Source organism: Hordeum vulgare, chromosome 7H, assembly GCF_904849725.1.
Source record: "Hordeum vulgare subsp. vulgare chromosome 7H, MorexV3_pseudomolecules_assembly, whole genome shotgun sequence".
Lineage (NCBI taxonomy): Eukaryota > Viridiplantae > Streptophyta > Magnoliopsida > Poales > Poaceae > Hordeum > Hordeum vulgare.
In genome coordinates, this window is record NC_058524.1 from 52,873,800 (window position 1) to 52,890,561 (window position 16,762).

A 16,762-nucleotide genomic window follows, 5' to 3' on the forward strand; every position below is an offset into this window, starting at 1 on the left:
GATCGCACAACACGAAGCGTTAAGAAATGCGGTTGATGTAGTGGAACGTCCTCACGTCCCTTGATCCGCCCCACGAACCATCCCGGGATCCGTCTCACGATATGTTCCGATCTAGTGCTGAACGGACGGCACCTCCGCGTTCAGCACACGTATAGCTCGACAATGATCTCAGCCTTCTTGATCTAGCAAGCAAGATAGAGAAGTAGATGAGTTCTCCGGCAGCGTGACGGCGCTCCGGTGGTGGTGAGGATCTACTCCTGCAGGGCTCCGCCCGAGCTCCGCAGAAATACAATCTAGAGGAAGAACTATGGTATCTAGATCTGAGTTGCATGTGGCAAAAATTGTCTCAAATCAGCCCTAAATCATCACTATATATAGCAATAAAATGACACGATAAATATGCTACGTATATAATTTGGGTCTTGTCCATCACATGATTCTCCTAATGATGTGATCCCGTTATCAAGTGACAACACTTGTCTATGGTTAGGAAACCTTGACCATCTTTGATCAACGAGCTAGTCAACTAGAGGCTTACTAGGGACAGTGTTTTGTGTATGTATCCACACATGTATTTGAGTTTCCAATCAATACAATTCTAGCATGGATAATAAACGGTTATTATGAACAAGGAAATATAATAATAAATAATTTATTATTGCCTCTAGGGCATATTTCCAATAGCATTTCCCATTTGCGTAAGTTCGGGTGTGCTGCATACATCTTGATTTCACCACCACATCGGACATCCATGGGCCCACACAGAAAGTTGGGGATCTATGGGGTACAAATCGCCGTTGATTATTAAGTACCTCAAACCCCTTACCGGGGATCTATTCACAGCCCATCATGCTGAATGTATATTTAATGAGGAACATTTTCCGGCATTAGGGGGGATTTCAAGTACCAGAAAGAATGCCCGGAAATTGATTGGAATGCTCATGCCATTTCATCCTTTGATCCACGTACCCATGAGACCGTACTTCAAGTTTGGAAGATCGTTAATTTGCAACATCTTGCAAATAATATGACAGATTCATTAACTGATCTTAAAGGTGTTACAAAATCCTTAAATCCGGTCAGAAATGCGCCCAAAAGAGTGGAGGTATCAATCAAAACCACTAAACTCCCTATTCCTAAAAAGAGAGGGTGTAGTACGGCCTCTGACCTGGAGCAAGCTTCTAGCAAGCAACAAAGGAAATCGAGGAGAAAAACCTGGGAGTCAGTAAATGCAGATCAACTCAACGTTGACAAACACCCGATGGGTAGTATACACTGAGTGGAAGGGCAACCTTCACAGCCCAGCTCTAGTGTGCATAGACTGGCTGGAACGTCGGAACACCGAGACTCAATTGTATTGGGAAATCATGAAGATTCTCTAGGGGTGCAGGAAATTTCCATCAACTATGTCGATTCTGGAGAATCATTTGACCGTAAGACTACGGTTGTCGGCATATATTTTTGCTGAAAAGATTACAGATACCCTTCTCACTGATCATGCTCCAACGTCTATTGTTGAGTGCCAAAGGCGCTCCGACTCGCCTAAATGGAAGGATGCAATCCAAGCAGAAATTGCCTCGCTTAACAAAAGAAAGGTATACATTGAAGCAATACCTACACCTCCCAATGTTTTCTCTGTGGGATTCAAATGGTTTTTTCTCCGAAAACGAAATGAGAACAATGAGGTGGTGAGATATAAAGCAAGGCTCGTAGCACAAGGTTTAACACAGAAACCCAACATTGATTTCAATGGAACATACTCTCCAATAATGAATGGACCCACTTTCCGATATCTTATATCACTAGAATTGCAAAATCGTCTATCCATGCAGTTGATGGACGTCGTGACCGCATATATATGAAGGTTCCTGGCGGAATCTCTATCCCGAATAACTGTGCAAAACGCAACATGTATTGTGTAAAGCTGAATAAGTCATTATATGTCTTAAGACAGTCGGGACGGATGTGGTACAACCGACTAAGTGAGTTCCTTCTTCAGAAAGGTTACTCCAATAGTGATGATTGCCCATGTGTCTTCATCAAGAAGTTCTCTATAGGATTTTGCATCATTTCTGTGTATGTTGATGATCTCAACATCATCGGCAGCACACCCGACATTGATGAAGCACGCAATCACCTAAAGATGGAATTTGAGATGAAGGATTTGGGTAAAACCAAATTTTGCTTAGGTATTCAACTTGAGTACCTTCCCTCATGAATCGTGGTACACCAAGCTGCCTATATCCAGAAAATATTGGAGAAATTCAATATGGACAAATCCTATCCGTCTAAAACTCCTATGGTGGTTCGATCTCTAGACGTAGAGAAAGATCCGTTCAGACCGAGGGATGATGGAGAAGAGGTGTTGGGACCTGAAGTTCCATACCTCGGTGCTGTTGGAGCGCTTATGTATCTTGCAAATTACACAAGACCTGATATTGCATTTGAAGTGAATCTACTTTCTAGACACAACGCATCTCCCATCAAACGCCATTGGTCCAAAGTAAAGAATATCTTTCGATATATCCAAGGCACAAAGGATCTTGGCCTATTCTTCCAGTTCCACCGAAATCTGGACCCTGATACGATTGGTTATGCAGATGCCGGCTATTTATCTGATCCCCATAATGCCAAATCACAGACCGATTTTGTGTTCCTACATGGTGGTACTGCTATGTCATGGAAGTCTTCAAAACAGACTCTGGTGGCAACATCCACAAATCCTTCTGAAATAATGTCATTATTTGAAGCATCATGTGAATGTGTCTGGCTTGACAAAATGATAAGCCACATACAACAATCATGTGGAATTGATTCGATAGAATCACCTACCATTATCTATGAGGATAATGCGGCCTGTGTTGCCCAGATGCAAACATGATACATTAAGATAATATCACTAAGCATATTTCTCCTAAGTTGTTTTTCCCCATAATCTTCAGAAAAGCGGGGAAATAAGCATCTTGCAAGTCAAATCATACGACAATCTAGCTGATTTATTTACTAAGTCTCTACCAAACTCAACATTCCAGAAATATGTTCATGAAATTGGTATGAGACGACTAAGAGACTTGCAGGCATCAGGGGGAGTCTTTCCTTGAGATATCCTTGTTTAATGACATCACATTATGCTATTTTTTATAAGTTTATGTTTCAGGTTCTCAACAAGTTTTTAGGAAGAACTTTTTAAAGAAGAGCTCCTTTGAGATGATAGCGCTACCCTAACAATCATGAGATAATTCTATATGGTCATGCGTAGATTAGAAGGAGTGTTAAAATTAATTAACAAATGTAATTAGGAGGAATCTCCCCTTTCCCAACCGCCGTGCGGTTGCCTCCGCACGGACGCATCTCTTGCTGAAACCTGCGTCTTTCCGAGGCGTTGTGTCTCTCCAGATTGTATAAAAAGCACCTATAACCATCAATATGAGTATCGATTCACTTTTGTTTACAACAGCCGCGAATACCGTCTCCTAGCCGAGATTAAGAAAATGATTGGAGAGATGTGTTGTTACGACGAAGCTGAACTTAATTTAATCCTCTTATGTTGTCTATATGAGATCTGTGTGAAGGACATGAAGCGCGCCGCGCTGCGCCGGTACCCGAAGCTCAACCCGGCGCGGCTCGTCGTGCGGCTCCAGCGTAGCGGCGGCGACAGAGCGCACATCGATCGATCTGCATCTTCTTGGGGTGCGTTTAGGCTGTCATCTGCATTTCGCACTTCCGTTCACATGGATCCTTTCAATGTTGCAAGAATCTAGAACTTATTAGCCGTCAGACATTTAGACAGGCAATCTAATCCATGACTGGATTTTTCTGGATTGTGATCTGAAGCGTCTCTTTCTTCCGTCTGAATCTCTAAATATTTTCCTGTAGGAAAAGTCAATTCTCTTTCATTATAAAATGGACTCACTATAAAACCGATGTCATATTTTTTATCATGACAAATCAAACATTTTTCATGGCATTATGTTTTCCGAGGATGATAAATTTAGTTGACAAACATGTTAAATCCGTCTTAATTCTTGTTTTTTCTATCAAAAAATTGCCATGCTTGCAAACTAAATTGTCATCATCATACCAATATGAATTACCAACAAAAAGATCAGATCTGCTATGTCTAAAAAATCCAATGTCAGATTTTTAGTGTTTCCGTATAACATTGTAACTTTGTAAGAACACACTAGACATCGTATCATGAACAACACTACGTAATTCTGCACTGAAGAATTATCACAAGCCCACCAGAATGCCAGAAATGAAAAACGGAATGCAACATAATTTTTCTTCAGCAGGGAGGCCAATACCCAGGTCTCACACTCGCCAGATCCATCACAAATTCCTTATGTTACAGCAAGTGGGATGAGAGGACATATATATTTACTCTAGGCTGCATACAGAAAGATATATGCACACGATATTATTACTGACTGACTGACAAGATCTTTTCCAACCATCACTGGCACCACCTGTAAGGCCGCCATTTACAAACCAGGTGAAGGGTAGTAGGGCAATGAAGAAAATTAACGAAGCCTTGGAGATCAATCAAGACCTCTTATTACTGCTAGCTGTCGAGTATCTCAAACTCTGAATCCTGAATGAGATCCCATGATTCCTTCTTGGACAGCGATGCGGGCGGGGTGGGCTGCGGAGGCCGGCGGCTGTAGTCGGGTGAGGAGGCGGCTGGCTTCCTTCTTACCGAATCGCTTCTCACGGAGGAGCTGGCATAAGGTAGGCTTCTCCGGTCCGGCAGGAGCGAGTCCATGTATTTGTCCATGACGAGCACATTGGAGTTGTCGACGTCGCTCATCTCCTCGGCCTCGCTGCTGAAGTACCTTTTATGACCTTCTCTAAAGGATTCTACGTCTGAAGGTATTTCGGACCATTGATCCATGCTCTGCTCCGACTTTGACTTTGCAAACACCCACTGGTCAATGCTTTGCTCAGATCGTGTTTTGGTCAAAGCATGACTCCCTGAAGATTGGTAACCCTCCTGTGTGCTTTTCTCGCTTTCTATCTCACAGACATGTGGTGGAGACTCTATCTCGTTTACGCGATGCACAGAAACTTGCACATTCTGGCTATCTTCCTGAAAATACAATTTGATGAGTAATGCAATTAGCATATCAGCGCATAATTATCGTTTCTCTATCTTCAGCACTTCAGTCTAATACTCCCTCCGTTCCTTAATATAAGACGTTTTAGAGATTTCACTATAGACTAGATACGGAGCAAAATGAGTGAATCTACATCCTGAAATATGACTACATACATCCGTATGTAGCTCATAGTGGAATCTCTAAAAGGTCTTATATTTAGGAACGGAGGGAGTACTAACTAAGGCAGCAAACTAAAGAATTCCACCAGAGGATAAAAACCATGGCATAAAACCACTCATCATTCAAGAGAATCTCTAATGCTAATGCAGACGACAATGGCATACTGCTACTAAAGAGATAACAGTATGTGCCGGCTAACAAAACGTCATTCAAGTGATCTTTCTGAGACCTGCCAGCAGCGAATACAAAGTTCTAGTTAATTTATAGTAACAATTGTTACAGAAACAGTTTATGTAAAATGTTGTAGTTCACCTATATATGGAAAATGAACTAATACCAAGTTCTAAAACGATGGAATTCATAATAAAGATTACTAAATATACATACATTGATTATGGATTAGTAAGCGTCACTGTCTCATTAATGAAAAGGATTCCAAATTGCCAACCTCAGTACACATTAGGCCACTTACAATGCATTGGTGCTAAGATGAGGTGCTAAGCACATTAAATAGTTTAGCAACTAAAGTCTCCAATGCATTGTTTCTTCCTGGGGTCACCACACTCATCTCTCTCCTATTAATTAGCTTGCCACATCAGATTTTTTGCCTATGTGGCAGCCTTAGCACCTGTACAAGGTAGAGCATTGGGAGTAGCCTTACCCATCCTCCTAGCACCTAAACTATATTGTATATAAGTGATTCATGGCCTACCTTGTATTGCCAGCTTATTCTATATATGTGGTTCAGTAACCTGCTTTTTATTTGATTCCCAGGATAAATTCTAGTATTTATTTGCTCAATAAGCTGGAGTTTTTTTTTCTTCTATAAAATATGATGCAATGATGCATTCACTGTCATCAATACATACCTAATCTTGTTTATGTCAGCTTACAAATGCATAGAAAGATGTGCATCTAGCGCCAATAATAGCAATAGTAGGAAACATAAAATTTTGACTCAGAAAGGAAAACTGGTTGAGCATGCTTCCAGCTATATTTGATTGCAGGCAATGCAGCAACAGCATGCTCTTCGTTCAGAACTAGAAACAATTCGAAGTGAAAATAGCATCCAAAATCAATCAGTTGTACAACAGAAAGTAGGTCAGTAGAGAACAATGCATATAAGAATCATATGTGCTAACGCACCTCTGAAGTATGTTCACTTAGGCTTGACTCAAGCAGTTTGAAGTATATCTTCCAGAATACATCTTCATCCATGTAAGAAGGGCAGAGCGTAGCCCGCAGAGATGCTAAATCCGGGACAAGTTTTTCAATGACGTCCATATGATCTCTCTCTACATCAGAGATTGTAGAATCTGCAAAGTAGTAGAAGACACAACATTATGCATCCAAATGCGAAGAACAGTTTCATACCGCAGCAAAGCCAAAAAACATTCTACCAACGAGGAGCTATGCAAAACAACTCAAGGCAGTACTAACGGACAACGTACTCAACGTTTCACGAGTTATGGTATGGCCATCATGCCAATCTTAAGCGATTCAGACCAGAGGAGTATTAGCTTAGCAGCAAGCGCATGAAAACAAAATATGGTTGGTAACTCTACATGGACTAGACTGAGAAGACCAGAAGTATGATGCAGCACTACTAAGCTCTTATCTTTCCTGATTGGAGTTCGTCCCCACGGCTTCCAATTTCAGCCGTGGTATCTCAAAAATAAAATCTATGCACTCTTAACCGACTTGCATATATAGCACAAAACCGCTAACCAGTGGTCAGCCGGCGAAATTGGCGGCAGCAATTAGCAACGAATCACATGGGAGTTGAGGGGCGAGAGGCTTACTCTCGTCTATCGCGAGCATGGGGTAGTCAATCCAGGCCTCGGGCCTGGCGGCGAGGGCGCGGGCGGCCCCGAGGACGCCATCGGCGACGCCAGCGGCGTGGGGCGGGGAGTCGACCGGGCTGGGGAGGGTGGCCCGGGTGGGCGGCGGCTGCTGGCGGTCGGGGGCGGCCCGGCCGGAGAATCCGACGCGGAAGGAGCCGCCGATCTCGGCGAGGTCGGCGAGGATGCCGGCGAGGATGGAGGGGGGCGGGGACGGCGGGGTCGCGGGGCGCGGGGACGGGGAGCGGCGGCGCGCGTGGGTCGGGGTGGAGGGCGGCGAGTCGGTGTGCGCCGGCGAGAGCAGCGGGTGGAGGAAGCAGGCGATGTCGAGCAGGTGGCGGCCCAGCTCCGACAGGTCGTCGCGCACGCCCCGCAGCCCCCGCGCCGCCATCACGCCTATCGATCGGCCGGCCGCGCGCGGCGTGAGGGTAGGGGCAGGGGTCGTCGCCGCTGCTCCGTGCCGGCCCGGGGCGACCGCGACGGGCGGCGGTGGCGGCGGTGGCGGCGGCGGGGGAGGGATATTGTTGTTGCTTTCTGGTTGCGGGGTTGCTTTGCTTCCGCTCGAGCGGGGGCGGGGGTGGGGGTGGGGGTGGGGTGTGGGGAAGGGCAATGATTGGGACTTGGGAGAGAGAAGAGAAGAGAGGTGGCTGGCTGCTGAGACGGGTTTCCGCCCGATTCCCGTGCCCGTGCGCGTCCGGGTCTGTGGAGGGGTTCGGGTGGATGCGTGCGAGCGCGAGCGGTGGGTTCGCGCCGGCGCACGGGGGCTGTGCGTGGCGAGCGGGGACACCGGACACGCCACCGTGGCAGTCGTCTCTGTCCCTACTCTACTCTACTTCTATATCTGTCCCAGAGGGGTAAACGGGGCCAGGACGGACTCAACATGGTTTGACTATCGGGGTGGGGTGGGTGAAGTGCGGTGCGGTCCAAGAGTCCGATCAGGATCGGGATGTATTTACCGACGTGATGCCTCACCCGTCACCACTGCCGAGCTCACCCCGATGCGATGGCTAGTGATCCTAGTTCATCTACTCCTTTTTCTTTTCCTAGACCATGCCTAGGGAGAGAGAGGTCGCCGTTGACAATGTTGCCACCGAAGGCCACCCCGTCACGCCCCGCCGCCGCGGATGACATCGTGACGTCGGTGATGGCGTGTATGGTCAGGAGAAACGACGAGGGTGCCTTGTCGTGTTGCTTCCTCGGCGGCCGTGTTGGCTCGGAGAAAGGATGTGGCGCAAGCGGCAGAGAATATTGAAGACTTTTGTATGTGCATGAAGCAAAATGGGGTTGGACGGAAGTTGATCGAGAGACTCGTATATGGTCCGAAGAAAGGGTAAGGGAGCCCACATCGGCCATCATGACCTAGAGGAAGCATGTGGCACAAGCGCCAAAGAATTGTTACAGAAGCATATATGCATGAAACAAGATGGGTTGGACCAAAGTCAGTGAAAGAATCGTCGTCCATCACCATGAGAGAAAAGGTCACCAATCCAAGGAGTTGGATGTGTCATATATATTCACCGAAATTCAAATACCATATTTTATCGATAAAGTGAATTTCCATTTACCAAGAATAGTTCCACCAACCCCACCGGGATTTGCGATCTAAGTTACGTATTTATGTACGCTGGCCAGCTACCATGAATACTTTGAGAAGGATGCAATATTAGAAGTAACCTGGATTATAGGCCACGCGATGCGAGGGCATTTGCAATTGATAAGAGATGTTTAATTGTTTGGTCTTTATAAAAAAATGTAACATTCCTTGCCTTCATGCAAATTATGATTTCCAAGATCGTCAATTGCTAAAAACTCTCCTAATTAAGTTGTTGCATCTAGTGCCTGCAACTTCTCCAAATTAATTTCAACTTTGATGCATTGATCATGTTAAGTTCTTGAGAGTTCCAACTCACTAACACACAAAACAAAGGGAAAGGAAAGAAATAGAAACTAAGGATTATGCTATGCCCACATTAAAAGGCAGGAAAAACTAGTAATAATGCACAATGGATATAGACGTGGATAAGTGGAACACAAGGAGTTCTGGTATAAGTATATGCAATGTCGTGGGCATAAGCCTGACAGTAGATGTGTAGGGTACGAAAGAGATGGGCAGAGCCTTAGCTACGGCGAGGTTGTATGAGTTCAGGCCCCTCTACGGTGGAGGTAATAGCCCTACGTCTCAGTGCTCAGGGAGCTTGTAGTCGAGTGGTAATATGGAATACAATGAGTTGCTAACCCCTTTAACAACGGGAGAGGGTGGCTTATATAGAGTGCGCTGCCCTCCACAATGGTTCCGGTACAGGGGTGGAGTAGTGACGATTGAATGTGTACGTTAAGGTAACGTACGCCCTAAATGCTAATAAATGCACCTGGAAACGTACGACCGTTTCCCTCCAGGGGGTTACGATGTACCGAGTGGTATCCAGTCGGTTAGCTTGATATGCTCCGAATGCTAGTCTCTGACTGGATGATCGAGGGTACGTTACCGACTGGATGACAGGGACTCCTTAATTCAGTCGAAGCTGACTAAGGGCCTAGTCCTTTGTGAGGGGTAGTCCTTGGATAGGACCTACAAGGCAGGCCTATGACCCTACCCTAGGACTATAACCCCATCATTAGTCCCCGAATGGATTGGGGTTGGAACGACGAAGCGATGTTTGAAGTTTGGATCCGACTGGAACGGACTTGGTTTGGGCGTTGCTTGCCTCGGTCCATTTTGTCTTTTCCGATCGACGATCCGAGTGGAAGTACTCGCGAAACAGACTGTCGGGAGCCGAGTGCTTCTGCGGCATCTTCTGACGCGACCGGTCAACTGACAGCGGCGGATTTTCCGGGATCCTCAAATTTCGGTTTCCGCGCGCTCAACGGGGATGAGGCCATCGCGCTCGAGTAGCGCATGACGCCTCGATTCTCGCGTCTTCAACCTCTCCACTAATATCGTCGCGGTGGGTCGGGGGGATAAGGTTTCGGGGCCACCTGCCAGCGACCCAGTCGGAACCCTACTTAAATCTCGGCGGCGAGGCTTCTTCGTTACGCTCGCCGAATCTCTTGCTCTTGCCTGCTCCGTCCTTCTCGCCACCCCCAGCGCTCCTACACTCCTTCCTCCTCCTTCCTCTCGAGGGTTCGCAGTTGCCGCCATGACCAAGGGTCAGACCAGCAAGATGGAGGCGAGGAAGAAGAAGGGGAAGGCGGCGGCTCCTGCTCAGCGGCGGCAGCGGCCGCTGCCGACGGGGTGGATTCAGGGCGACTTCCTCCCCTCCACGGTGACAGAGGGGGATCTGCTGCAGCTGGTGGAGCACGGGATGATCGTGCACAAGTCCTGGAGGCTGCCGGCAGAGAACGAGGTCGAGCCGGCACCCCGGGAGGGGGAGCGCGTCTTGCTGCTCAGCCACGTCCATCGAGGTTTCTCCTTGCCCCCGCATCCTTTCTTCAAGGGCATCATGAATCACTTCGGGGCACAACTTCACCACTTTCCCCCGAATGCCATTGCCCATCTCTCTGCTTTTATAGTTCTGTGCGAGTGTTTCATTGGCTGCCCTCCTCACTGGGGGCTGTTCAAGCACATATTTTCTGCTATATCCTGAACCATCAAACGACTCAGCCAGTCGGATGATAAGACACATCTTCTCCAGCTCTGCGGGGGCTTAGGTTTCCAGAAAAAGAGTCGGAGTAGTTATCATGCTCTTCAGTTAAGTGAGTCGGTCAGGAACTGGCAGTCGACGTGGTTCTACTGCCAGGATATCGCATGTCCGAATGCGGCGACAGGGCTGCCTCCCTTTAGCTTAGATCGGCCCGCCCCACCTAAGCAGCTCGCGCTCACGAAGGCGGAGAAGAACGACATCCAGCCTCTGGTTAAGGCGCTCGTAGACATCGTCAGGATGGGGATCACTGGCATAGACTTGCTGGAGGTCTTCCTCAGTCGGCGTATCCAACCTCTACAGGCCCGCGACCACGCCATGTGGCATTATACGGGGCCCGAGGATTCCACTCGGACCAACGTTGTGGGCGTGACCGAGGAGAAGGTGACCTCGTGGGTGCTCCAGATCACAGGCCCCTACGAGAATCCCAAAGGATCTCGGCGAGTGAAGCCTTACTGCGCGGATCATCCTCCTCCGAATCAGGTGAGTAACACTTGTCGAGTGTGCTGAACCGTCTTAATTCTTATCGTTTATTTGAATCTCTGTGTGATGTCTGATGTTGCCGACTGAAATTTATGCAGAAGTGGACCAACTGGTTCTCCCCCATCTCGAACGGGAACCCGGCCGAGGAGGAGGAGGAAGGCAGCCAGGAGGGCAGCGTGGAGAGCGCTGAGTATGTCTCCGACGGCGGGGAATCGAAGGAGGAGACTAGCGAGGAGGAGGAGGAAGACGAAGAGCAGGACTCGCCGCCTCCGCAATTAGAGCATCGGACCAAGCGCCGACACGAGCCCGCCGTTCCCTCGGCTCCTCCAGCGTCTTCGAGTGCTCCGCCCTCTGTCCCGGTGGTCCCGAGTGCTCGAAGCGCCAAGAGGGGCAGGGATGCCACTGCTGAACCCGAGGGTCAGTCTTCTAAGTCGGCCAAACCGAGTGGGCCTAAGCCTCGGAAGGCTCTGCCGCGAATGAGGGTTGCTGTCCCCGTCACCTCCACGTAAGTGTATCAATCTTCTAATTTCTTCTGATATCCGAGTGAACTGGTCGAATGGATTTCACTCGACAGGGTCGCTACTTCTGCCACCTCTCCGGCGCGCCAGGAAGATGACCCCATGGACACGGACAACGTCGTCTCGTCCCAGCCAGGTGTGTTGTAGTGACCTCGAGTGCTTTATACTATCGCGTCTCGAATTCTATCATAGGTCCTGCTTCTTTCTTTTTCTGAGATCTCGCGCAATTCGGTCTATCAGGGGCGATTTGCATGGACGAGGGCGACCAGGGGAGAGCCGAACCGGCTGCGGAGCCTGTTCTTGAGGCTGCTCCACCTGCTGCTGCTCTTGACGCCGACGTGCTGCCGACTGAGGCGCTGCCACAAACTGAACCGGTGCTGGTGGATGAGGAGCCGACTGGAGCGGACCTTGGAATGTCTCGGGAACTTCCGACGATGCCAGGCTCGTCGAATGTCGAGTTCAACATCCAGCGGCTCTCGGAGGAGCAGGTGGGAGCGTCCAAGGGAGCCATGGTGGAGGCGGAGCTCATGGCTGGAGAAGCCAAGAGGGCCTACGACTCCGTCGCATCCTTGTACCAGCGGAGCTTGGAGCTGCGGGATGATATCCGAGTAAGTGGGCTAGTAAGTATTTACTTTTCTCTTGTAACCCACTGGGTGTTCTTGGATGGCATCTGTTGTTTTGCAATGGGTTCACTCTGAGTGAACCCAGTGGGTGTAGTCCCCGAGACTTCTGTCGAGTGCTTGCACCGGCAGTTGTCTTTATACATATTGTCTTTGCTTTGGTCAGGTCTGTAAACAATATGACCGACTGCGAGCAGTTGTGGCACTCGGAGTGCACTTACTGTAAGAGTCCCTGAGAGTAACTTGTACTCAGGTCGGGTAGTATTGACCTCGTAGGCGTAGGTGGTAACATGCATGTCAATACGGCGGGCCTGCTTGAGTTGCATGCCAGTGGGGTCACTCTTAGTGAACCCACTGGGTGTAGTCCCCGAGACCGCTGTCGACTGCTTGCGTCGGCAGGGGTCTAAAGAACTTAAACTGTTATTGTTGAATTTGCTGATTGTCCCTTGGTGTTTGCTGGCAGAAAACTTGTGAAATGGGAACAGCCTATGAGACTCTCAGGGCGGAGAGGAATCAGTTCGCTGGTGAGCTGGAGGTGGCGCATCTTGCAATGGCTGGCATGAAGGATGCTCTGGAAGGACGGGAGAAATCGTTGGAGCAGGCTCGTGAAGCAAACAAGGTGCTGACTGAGGAAGTGGAGAAGACGGGAAAACAGAGGACTGCTCTGATGGGGCAGATGGACGTGCTGAACAAACGATGCATAGCTCAGGAAAAATACGTCAGCGACTGGGCTCGGCAGATGATGACGCGTCTGGCTGGTAAGTCCTGTTTTTTTGCCGAGTGCTTGTACTGTGTACGTCACACTCGACGCTTATTGTTTGCTTGTCCTTCTGTTGCAGATTTTTGCATTGATGCTGAAGTTGAAGCAGCGGACGTGGAGCGGTCCATTCGCGATAACGTGCCACTCGGCGAGGACGCCAATCGGGATCTGCTCCGGGCGCACATCCGCGTGGGCAAAGTGGGTCCTTTCATCGGTCGACTAAGAGAAGTCGTCGGCCGAATTGACAAGGAGCTTTGGCCAGAAGATGAGTCGCGGCAGGAGATGGAGAACCTGATGGCTCGACAGGAGGAGATTCCGAACCGAGTGCAATCATGGAAGAAATCTACAGCTCGTTGTGGTGCAGATGTTGCTCTATCTCTTGTCCGAGTCCATTGCAAGGAGGTGTGCGAGGAGAAGCTGAAGACATTGAAGGTCGCCAACACGAAGAAACTTCGATTCGAAGAATTCATGGAAACATTCCTTGAGAGCGCTACCCGCATCGCCGACGGTATTGATCTGGACACGTTCGTGGAGCCTTCCAGTCCTGGCGTTAATCCAGATGACGCGTAAAAACACTTTTATCCTCGGTATGCCGAGTGTTTATCTGTAAGCTACTTTGGCCACTGCTGTTGTCCGTCACGTTCTTAGATCGGTGCGAGTAAGCTTGATCCACACCGAGTGAACTATCTTTGCTAGAACTTTTGAATGGAATCAAAGCGTTTGCTCTTGTGTTGCAATGTTGTTTCGAGTGCGACGTTTAGTGCATACTCGGAAGAAGTTAATACTTAGGTGATTCTCAATCATAGCTAAGTCTCCGAGTGCGACATTTAGCGCACACTCGTAGAAGGTTATTATTTAGGTGATTCTTGATCACAGCTTAGTCTCCGAGTGCGACGTTTAGTGCACACTCAGAGTAATTTATTACTTAGGTGATTCTTGATCACAGCTAAGTCCCCGAGTGCGACGTGTAGTGCACACTCGAAGAAAGGTATTACTTAGGTGATTCTTGATCACAGCTAAGTCCCCGAGTGCGACGTTTAGTGCACACTCGGAGAAAATTGTTACTTAGGTGATTCTTGATCACAGCTAAGTCCCCGAGTGCGACGTTTAGTGCACACTCGGAGGAAGTTATTACTTAGGTGATTCTTGATCACAGCTAAGTCCCCGAGTGCGACGTTTAGTGCACACTCGGAGGAAGTTATTACTTAGGTGATTTTTGATCACAGCTAAGTCCCCGAGTGCGACGTTTAGTGCACACTCGGAGGAAGTTATTACTTAGGTGATTCTTGATCACAGCTAAGTCCCCGAGTGCGACGTTCAGTGCACACTCGGAGGAAGTTTATTACTTAGGTGATTCTTGATCACAGCTAAGTCCCCGAGTGCGACGTTGAGTGCACACTCGGAGGAAGTTATTACTTAGGTGATTCTTGATCACAGCTAAGTCCCCGAGTGCGACGTTTAGTGCACACTCGGAGAAATTTAGAACTTAGGTGATTCTTGATCACAGCTAAGTCCCCGAGTGCGACGTTTAGTGCACACTCGGAGGAAGTTAGAACTTAGGCGATTCTGGATCGTAACTAAGTTTTTTTTGTGTGTGCGACCGGAGTCCGCGACCGTGGAAGAACTCTGAATCTGCAAAAACTGAATCTGCTTTATATTATTTCATCAATACTTGTTCTTTACACTGCTTCAGTCGACGATCACGTGTAGAAGCGCTTCAGGAGGTCTCTGTTCCATGCGCGCGGCTCGTCTGTCTCCTTCTCGATGTTGTAGAGTATGTATGCTCCGTTGTTCAGCACCTTGGAGATGATGAAGGGTCCTTCCCAGGCCGGAGCCAACCTGTGAGGTCTTTGCTGATCCACTCGGAGCACCAGGTCGCCTGCTTGGAACGTGCGACTCCTGACGTGGCGTGCATGAAAACGCCGCAGATCTTGTTGATAAATGGTTGAGCGAGTCAGTGCCATCTCGCGCTCCTCCTCCAAAAGGTCCACTCCATCTTGCCTTGCTTGTTCTGCTTCAGCTTCAGAGAAGAGTTCGACTCGTGGCGCATTATGAAGCAAGTCACTCGGAAGGACCGCTTCTGCTCCATAAACGAGGAAGAATGGTGATCGTCCTGTAGATCTGTTCGGAGTTGTGCGTGTTGGAAATATGCCCTAGAGGCAATAATAAATTAGTTATTATTATATTTCTTTGTTCATGATAATCGTTTATTATCCATGCTATAATTGTATTGATTGGAAACACAGTGCATGTGTGGATACATAGACAAAACACTGTCCCTAGTAAGCCTCTAGTTGACTAGCTCGTTGATCAAAGATGGTCAAGGTTTCCTGGCCATAGGCAAGTGTTGTCACTTGATAACGGGATCACATCATTAGGAGAATCATGTGATGGACTAGACCCAAACTAATAGACGTAGCATGTTGATCGTGTCATTTTGTTGCTACTGTTTTCTGCGTGTCAAGTATTTGTTCCTATGACCATGAGATCATATAACTCATGGACACCGGAGGAATGCTTTGTGTGTATCAAACGTTGCAACGTAACTGGGTGACTATAAATATGCTCTACAGGTATCTCCGAAGGTGTCCGTTGAGTTAGTATGGATCAAGACTGGGATTTATCACTCCGTGTGACGGAGAGGTATCTCGGGGCCCACTCGGTAATACAACATCACACACAAGCCTTGCAAGCAATGTGACTTAGTGTAAGTTGCAGGATCTTGTATTACGGAACGAGTAAAGAGACTTGCTGGTAAACGAGATTGAAATAGGTATACGGATACTGACGATCGAATCTCGGGCAAGTAACATACCGAAGGACAAAGGGAATGACATACGGGATTATATGAATCCTTGGCACTGAGGTTCAAACGATAAGATCTTCGTAGAATATGTAGGATCCAATATGGGCATCCAGGTCCCGCTATTGGATATTGACCGAGGAGTCTCTCGGGTCATGTCTACATAGTTCTCGAACCCGCAGGGTCTGCACACTTAAGGTTCGACGTTGTTTTATGCGTATTTGAGTTATATGGTTGGTTACCGAATGTTGTTCGGAGTCCCGGATGAGATCACGAACGTCACGAGGGTTTCCGGAATGGTCCGGAAACGAAGATTGATATATAGGATGACCTCATTTGATTACCGGAAGGTTTTCGGAGTTACCGGGAATGTACCGGGAATGACGAATGGGTTCCGGGAGTTCACCGGGGGGGGGCACCCACCCCGGGGAAGCCCATAGGTATTGGGGGTGCCGCACCAGCCCTTAGTGGGCTGGTGGGACAGCCCAAAAGAAGCCTATGCGCATTGGGAGTAAAAAAAAAGGAGGAGGTGGGAAAGGGAAGAAGGACTCCACCTTCCAAACCAAGTGGATTTCGGTTTGGGAGGGGGAGACCTTCCCCCCTTGGCTCGGCCGACCCCTTGGGGGTCCTTGGACCCCAAGGAAAGCCTCCCCCCTCCTCCTCCTATATATAGTGGGGTTTTAGGGCTGATTTGAGACAACTTTTGCCACGGCAGTCCGACCACATACCTCCACGGTTTTTCCTCTAGATCGCGTTTCTGCGGAGCTCGGGCGGAGCCCTGCTGAGACAAGATCATCACCAACCTCCGGAGCGCCGTCAC

The 16,762-nt window shown here is 48.4% G+C and overlaps 1 protein-coding gene across 1 annotated transcript; it reads right to left on the reverse strand.

Annotated features, from left to right (window-relative positions):
* Positions 1 to 4,259: 4,259 nt before the first annotated feature.
* On the reverse strand, positions 4,260 to 7,666 carry LOC123411129. The gene is made up of 3 exons (XM_045104059.1): positions 7,082 to 7,666; positions 6,426 to 6,595; positions 4,260 to 5,089 (listed from the first exon to the last, which is right to left on the reverse strand). The coding sequence occupies exons 1-3, from the start codon at positions 7,509 to 7,511 to the stop codon at positions 4,565 to 4,567; spliced, it is 1,125 nt and encodes a 374-aa protein (XP_044959994.1). The 5' UTR covers positions 7,512 to 7,666; the 3' UTR covers positions 4,260 to 4,564.
* Positions 7,667 to 16,762: the final 9,096 nt, after the last annotated feature.

What these genes read in the sequence shown, in the direction of transcription:
- LOC123411129 (XM_045104059.1), bottom strand. Translation starts at nt 7,511, where the DNA reads ATGGCGGCGCGGGGGCTGCGGGGCGTGCGCGACGACCTGTCGGAGCTG. An exon ending in CATGCTCGCGATAGACGAGA is followed by an intron (nt 6,596 to 7,081) that starts GTAAGCCTCTCG and finishes ACTACTTTGCAG; the next exon opens with ATTCTACAATCTCTGATGTA. An exon ending in TAAGTGAACATACTTCAGAG is followed by an intron (nt 5,090 to 6,425) that starts GTGCGTTAGCAC and finishes TTGTATTTTCAG; the next exon opens with GAAGATAGCCAGAATGTGCA.